The sequence below is a fragment of the Coenobita brevimanus genome, chromosome 82 (assembly GCF_032717465.1).
Source record: "Coenobita brevimanus isolate Jiangsu-jjx chromosome 82, ASM3271746v2, whole genome shotgun sequence".
NCBI classification, from domain to species: Eukaryota; Metazoa; Arthropoda; class Malacostraca; order Decapoda; family Coenobitidae; genus Coenobita; species Coenobita brevimanus.
Genome location: NC_137035.1, coordinates 15,920,757 through 15,929,064, shown reverse-complemented (window position 1 = coordinate 15,929,064; position 8,308 = coordinate 15,920,757). Strand labels below are relative to the sequence as shown.

General features: G+C 47.5%; 1 protein-coding gene across 1 annotated transcript in view; it reads right to left on the bottom strand.

Moving 5' to 3' along the window:
- The window catches only part of LOC145409630 (recombining binding protein suppressor of hairless-like), a 140,295-nt gene extending 136,402 nt beyond the window's left edge, over positions 1-3,893 (bottom strand). The window contains exon 1 of the mRNA XM_080279982.1: positions 3,780-3,893. Coding sequence (XP_080136108.1) covers positions 3,780-3,893 — 114 coding nt within the window. The remainder of the gene's footprint in view (positions 1-3,779) is intronic.
- Between the last annotated feature and the right edge of the window lie 4,415 nt (positions 3,894-8,308).

Genomic DNA, 8,308 nt, shown 5'->3' with positions numbered 1-8,308 from the left:
CACACACACACACACACACACACACACACAGAACAAGGTGTCAGTAATTCCACCTTCCTACCACAACTACCATCATCATCTACCACAATCACCACTATACCCTACCATAACTACCAACATCCCTGTCTACCACAAGTACCAACATCACCTCTCCCACCTATCAGTATCTACCACAACTACCACCATTCCCTGCCTACCAATACCTACCACAACCACCAACATCCCTACCCTGCCTACCACAACTACCATCATCACCTCTCCCACCTATCAATATCTACCACAACTACCACCATTCCCTGCCTACCAATACCTAACACAACTACCAACATTCCTGCCTACCACAACTACCAATATCACCTTCCACAAATCCACTATCCCTTACTACAACTACCACTATTCCCTGCCACAACTATCACTATCCACTACCACAACTACACCCAACCGCTACCACAACTACCACCATCACCACTTTCAACCACACATATCAACACTACAACTACCCCATCGCCTACCACAACAAACCACCACCCATCGGTAGAGAGGTGGCCTGCAGTCCTAACGGACCCGGGTTCAAATCCCGGCTGGGTCAGGGAACGGTTTAAGGATTTGAATTTCATAAAATCAGACTTAACTGATCTACCAGAAGACCCGCCGACATGTCGTAAAAATACCCCCGCTAATACCAATACACCAGTCCTGTATGAGACAGCCCTAGCATGTATTCAATATGGACGGTGGGTGTTAGCGCCGAAGTGGTGACATGTAGAGGTGTGTGGAATGTAGGAGGACTACTGGGCCTTGATAGCAGGATGTGAAGCCTATGCCCAGAGTCGGACACAAAAAAAACTACCACCATCGCATCGTATAACCACCATCGCTCCTACCAAAATCACCAGTACCTACCACTATCCTTTGCTACCAGTCATCCCCATAAGACGAACTACCACAACTACCAACATTTTCCACGTTACTCGCAACCACAACAATCAACATTCCTATTTTTATGGTTACGAGCGATGCATGACAACCAACATTACTACCACAACTACCATATCACGTAACCAACATTACTACCACACGTCTCACTATCCGCTACCACCATCGCTCAATCAGAACTACTACCATCGCTACTACAACTCAATCACAACTACCATCATCGCTACCACAACTACCACCACCGCTACCACAACTCAACAATAACTTCTACCATTAAAACCACAACTACCAGCATCATAACCACAACTACCACCATCGCTACCACAACTCACAACCACAACTACCAGCACCATAACCACAACTACCAGCACCATAACCACAACTACCAGCAACAACACCATAACCAACACTGCCCCAAACACTTCATCACAACCACAACAACCACAATCACCACCATCACCACCGCTCACCACAATCACCACCATCACCACCGCTCACCACCACCCTAACCACAGCTACCACCACCCTAACTACCACTCACTACCACAACTACCACCACCCTAACTACCACCATCCTGACTACAACAACGGAGACAATACCGTCATATCGCACGCACCACCACCACCACCACAACTACCACCATCGCCACCACCACCTCACACTCGCCCCTTCACGCCTCATTTGCCACGCGACGGAACAAAATGGCGGCCAGAGATGGTGGTTGCTGAAGGGGGTGGATTGTGGTAGATGGATTATGGTAAGGAGTGGGTGATTGTGGTAAATGGATTGTGGTAGGGGGTGGGTGATTGTGGTAGGTGGTGGTGGATTGTGGTGGATGGATTGTGGTAGGTGGTGGTGGATTGTGGTAGGTGACAAATACTGCTGGTGATGCTGATGGTAATGGTTTGTAACGTTGCCTGACAATGATACACAGTGCTAATAATAATAATAATAATAATAAACAATGACAACAAAATAACAATAATAATAATAATAACAACAATAATAATAATAATAATAATAATAATAATAACAACAACAACAACAACAACAATAATAATAATAATAATAATAATAATAATTGGGTACAAAGAAAATAAACAGACTTGCAGTATGTACGTAAAATTATCTGATTTATTTATTTCTTTACATAATTATTTACTCATTATTTTGCAGCTTCATGCCCTTACTGTCACATCAGGAGCGTAGGGCCACGGGGCTAGGCTACTCAATTCACACGGTTAAGGCAAGAATGACCCGTCGCTCGTCCCTGGGTGGCACTATGTGAACCAAGAACCCCGGGTACCCTTTTGATTCCAACCCTATTAGAAGCAATATCGTGCTATGGTTACCACCCAACGTATTAAATGGTTTGCTGGATTATTTTTTAGGGGGGGGAAGACTTGCCTTGCCTTTCAGTGTAGAGTTACTTGAACGTAGCGCTATATCAAGTGAGTGGATGGTGGGCGAGTCTACCTACCACTTCTACCACTTAAAAAATTTACATCACTTTGAACCCAACACCTTGAAAAGTCTCTCTCTCTCTCTCTCTCTCTCTCTCCCCTGCATACTTACAATGTGGTGATGGAGGGAGGTGGAGGTGATGCTGGAGGTGGGCTATGGAGGTGGAGGTGATGCTGGAGGTGGGCTATGGAGGTGGAGGTTGAGGAGGAGCGAACGGCAGGTGCGTGAGATGAAGACTGGAGGTGAGGCTGCGAGGGGGAGCAAGATGGAGGGGGGAGGGAAACAGGAGGGGGAGGGGGGAGGATGCCACAGGGTCACATGCCCCAAGGGAGGGTCGTGGCCTGTGACCTCCCCTCAAGCACCTCCCCCCTCTCCTCCCTCTCTTCCTCTCCCCTCCCCCTCCTCCCACTTCCTCTCCCTTCCCCCTTCATTTCTTCTCCAATTCCTCCCCCACCCCCTCCCCAAACACTCAGCTCAGCTACGTGCAGCATCCTTCCCCCTTCCCCATCCTCCCTCTTCATCCCCCTCCCCATCCTCCCTCTCCACCCCCCTCCCCAGCCCCCTCCCCACCTCCATCCATTCATCTGCAGTCTCACCTTAATTCAGTGCTCTCCTCACCTCTCCATTCTTCCTCCTTCCTCTTTCTTCCCTCTTCCTTTGGCCTCTTCCCTCTTAGCATTCTTCCTTTCATTCCTTCGCACCTCTCTTCCTCACCTCCATCCTTCACTCTTCCCTCTTCATTCTTATTCACGCGTCTTTGTCACCCTATCACTTCCCTATCATTTCCTTCTTCTATGTCTCCTTCGCATTCATTTCTCATTCTCTATCCTTTATTTTTTTCCATTTCTTGTTACTTTCATTTTTCTTATTCATTATTTTTATCATTTCCTTGTGTACTGTCTCCTCTCTATCTCCTCTTCTCTTATGCTCTCCTCTTCCTCCTCTCTTATACTCTCTTCTTCCTCCTTTCTTATGCTCTCCTCTTCCTTCTCTCTTATGCTCTCCTCTTCCTCCTCTCTCTCTCTCTCTCTCTCTCTCTCACCATTCACTCCACACCAACACACTCACTTTTCACTTCTTTATTCATTTCTCTTTTACACCTTCTTCGTTTGCAAGCTTACCCCACCACACTTCTTAATACCTTCCTTCCCCCCACCAATTACCTCCCCTCCCTCCTCCCCCACTCTAATTTCCTCCCCCCTTCCCTTCCTCCCCCAGCTTTCCTCCTCACCCCACCTCATCTCCCCAGCATACGTCACCCTTCTCTTCTTTACCATTCTTTCTTATTCTCTCTTTAAATTCCACTGTTCCGTCCCTTTAAATTGCAACCCTTCCTCTCCCTCATTCTGTGTGTGTGTGTGTGTGTGTGTGTCATGACCCTGGGCGGGGCGTATGAAGCAGGGGGCGGGGCTGGGGGCGGGGCGGGGTGGGGGTGGGGGTGCGGGAAGGGGGCAGAGGGCAGGTTCTCAAGAGGCTGGCCATTTCGTCTCATCACAGCATCCGACTCCCACACCCCTGCTGGCGACCTCTGCCACCCTCACCCCCAACACTAACTGCTGCCTAACCCCTTGCCCTCTGCTCTCCTCCTCCCCCTTCCTCTTGTTCTTCTTCCTCCTCCTCCTCTCCTTCCTTCATCCTTTCCCCCTCTTCTTTTTCCTCCTCCTCCTCTCCTCCCCTCCTCCTCCTCTCCTTCCTCCTACTCTCTCCCCCCCTTCGTCTTCCCCACCCCTCCTCCTCTCCTTCCTCCTACTCCTCTCATCTTCCTCCCTCCTCCTACTCTCCCCTCTCATCTCCCTCCTCCTCTCCCCTCTCATCTCATTTCTCCTTCTCTCCCCTCTCCTCTCCTTCCTCCTACTCTAACCCCTCATCTTCCTCCCCTTACTCTCCCTCCTCACCTCCTCCTCCCCCTCCTCTCATTCCACCTACCCCCCCCCGCCCCCGTACGCCTTCCGGGAGCACGACAGGGGTATGCTATGAGGCACGGGGCACGGCAGACAGGCACGGCAGAACACGAGAGCAGAGCAGAGGAAAGATACGGAGATGAGGGATAGAGAAGAGAGGAGAGGAAAGAAAAGGAAGGAAGGAGGGTTGCGAGGAATGGAGGGAGAAGATGGGAGGGGAGGAGAGGAGGGGAGAGGAGAGGAGAGAAGAGAAGAGAGAAGAGAAGAGAAGACAAGAGAGGAGAAGAGAAGAGAGGAGAGGAGAGAAGATGTGAAGATATGAAAGAAGAGAGGCGAGAATTGAGAAGAGAAGAGGAGAGAAGTGGAGAAGAAAAGAGGAAAAGAGACGAGAGGAGAAGAGAAGAGAAGAGGAGAAGAGAGAGGAGAGGAGAAGAAGAGAAGAGAGGAGATGAAAATTATGTATGACAGAAGAGGAAAAAAAATTTAGGAAAAGAGAGAAGAAACAGAGAGGAGAGTTATAAAGCCGTCTTCTCTCTGACTCAGGAAGGCTTCAAGCACCTGTATCTTTGCGATTTATTTTTGCACTTTTTACCTTATATTCTCTTTATTTTTTACTTTCGATGTAAAGGCAATAAATAGTATGATATAATATTAAGAGACATGCATAATAATAATAATAATAATAATAATAATAATAATGATAATAATAATAATAATAATAATAATAATTGATAAAATTACCGCCAGGGGAAACAAGGAAAGGAATTGAGAGAGAGAGAGAGAGAGAGAGAGAGAGAGAGAGAGAGAGAGATTGAGATTACTGAGAAGAGTGCAACGATAAAGAGGGAAGGAAAGATAAAAATTAGATGATAAGAAAGATAGGGAAAGGAAGAGAGAAGAGACTGGGAAAGGTAGAGAGAAGAGAAGAGAAGAGAAGCGAGGAGGGGAGAGAAGAGGAGCAGAGAAGATAGGAGAGGAGAGGAAAGATGATGAGCTACGAGATGGAGGATATGAAGAGAGGACATACGGGGAAGAGACGAGATAAAAAACAAACAAACAAATCTCTCTTGACCTAACCCAACCTAACCTAACCCAATCCAACCTAACCCAACCCAACCTAACCTAACCTAATCCAACCTAACCCAGCCCAGCCCAACCTAACCCAGCCCAGCCCAACCTAACCCAGCCCAGCCCAACCTAACCCAGCCCAGCCCAACCTAACCCAACCCAGCCCAACCTAACCCAGCCCAGCCCAACCTAACCCAACCCAATCCAACCTAACCCAACCCAACCTAACCTAACCTAACCCAACCCAACCTAACCCAACCCAACCTAACCCAGCCAAGCCCAACTCAACCTAAACCAGCCCAACCCAACCCAATCTAACTCAACTCAACCCAACCTAACTCAATCCAACCCAACCCAATCTAACTTAACCCAATCCAACCCAACCTAACCTACCCAACCCAACCCAACATCATTTTCTGCTTAATAAAACCAACAGCATGCGATGTGGTACTTTTTCATAGTCCCACACACCCATCACCTTCAATAAATGCCAGTACCACCACCACTACCACAACCACCACAACTACCACCATCGCACGGCAGACCAAGCGTGTAACACAGGGGTAACGGCCAGTGTGGTGACAGAATTCCTCTCTCTCTTTCGCTCTCTTTTTTTTTTTCTCGCTCTCTCTCTCATTTCATCTGTCTTGTCTTTTTAACGTCCCTCCTTTGATTTCCATTCTCTCTCTCTCTCTCTTTCTCTTTCACATTCATTCCTCCCTCCATTCATCTTTCATTTTTACTATTAATCTCTCCACGTCTTTTTATTCTTCTCTCCATCCCTCTTGTCTTTCTCTCTCTCTCTCTCCAATAATCTTTTTCTCCCTGCCTCTACTGTTCTTCCTTCCTTCCTCCCTTCACTCCACTCCAACCTTCCTTCCTCCCCTCCCTCTCTCCACTCTCCCTTCAACCTTCCTTCCTCCCCTCCCTCTCTCCACTCCCCCTCCAACCTTCCTTCCTCCCCTCCCTCTCTCCACTCCCCCTCCAACCTTCCTTCCTCCCCTCCCTCTCTCCACTCCCCCTCCAACCTTCCTTCCTCCCCTCCCTCCCTCCACTCCCCTCCAACCTTCCTTCCTCCCCTCCCTCTCTCCACTCCTCCTCCAACCTTCCTTCCTCCCCTCCCTCTCTACACTCCCCCTCCAACCTTCCTTCCTCCCCTCCCTCTCTCCACTCCCCCTCCAATCTACCTTCCTCCCCTCCCTCCCTCCACTCCCCCTTCACCCTTTCTTCCTCCCTTCCCTCCTCATCTCTCCCTGTCTCAACTTTTTCCTCCCTTCCTCCCTCTAATCTCACTCTTCTTGCTTCCGTTTTTCACCTGTCATTTCTACATTTCCTCTTTCCTTTACTTACTCATCCTTGCTTTATTTACTGAAGAGGCATATACATACGTACACACACAGATACATACGGATAGATAGATAGACAGACAGATAGATAGATAGACAGATACACAGATAATAGAGTAACTGAAATGAAAGAATTATATGTAAAACGAATAGGGTGGATGATTGTGTGTGTGTGTGTGTGTGTGTGTGTGTGTGTGTGTGTGTGTGTGTGTGTGTGTGTGTGTGTGTGTGTGCAATATCGTCATCTGGACCTGATAAGATGGATCATATGGCTTTAATCACACCAATGCCTGGGAATCAATAACAGCTACCACACATACCACAACCACCACACACCTACCACTACAACTACCACACACCTACCACAACCACCACACACCTACCACAACCACCACACACCTACCACAACTACCACACACCTACCACAACTACCACACACCTACCACAACTACCACACACCTACCACAACTACCACACACCTACCACAATTACCACACACCTACCACTACTACCACAATTACCTCACACCTACCGACACTACCACAACTACTACTATCACCATACACCCACCAACACTACCACAACTACCACTACAACAAATACCAATACTACCACTGCCATACACTAACCAACCACACCTACCACTACCACAACTACCAACACTACCACACACCAACCAACTCTACCATAACTACCATTACAACAACTACTACTATCACTAAAACACACCAACCAAGACCACCACTACCACAACTACACCATTATGAAAACTACCACAACTATTACTACCATACAGCTACCAAGACGACACTACCACAACCATGAAGACTACCACAACTATTACTACCAACCCCTACCAAGATGACCACTACCACAACCACCACTACCAACACTGCCACAACTACCACACACCAACCAACCCTACCACAACACACGACAGAAAAAACAAAAAAGAAGAAAAAGAAAGGGGAAAAGAGAAAGAGAGAGAGAGAGAGAGAGAGAGAGAGAGAGAGAGAGAGAGAGAGAGAGAGAGAGAGAGAGAGAGAGAGAGAGAGAGAGAGAGAGAGAGAGAGAGAGAGAGAGAGAGAGAGAAAGAGGAGACATTATAAAGCAAAATAAAGATAGTGAGATAAGAGCAAGGGATAAAGGAAGATAAAAGATAAGAGAGGGAAAAGATGGACATTAATAAGAAACAAGAAAATGACTAAATTGATAAGGGGTGATGTGTTGCAGTATCATGGCAATTGCACGTGTCAACACCTCCCCACATGCCCTCACTACCATAACAACTACCATAGCAACCACAACTACCATACCATAACACCATCATAACTACCACAACCACAGCTACCACTATACCAACAACCACTCCAACCATAACAACTACCATAACATCACCATAACTACCACAACCACAGCTACTACCAAACCAACAACCACTACCATTTCACTTAGCACCACAACCATAACTACAACTCCTACCATACCAACAACCACTACCATAACCCTAACAGCACCACAACCACAACTACCATAACCACAACTCCTACCATAGCAACCACAACTACCATAACCATAACAGAACCACAACT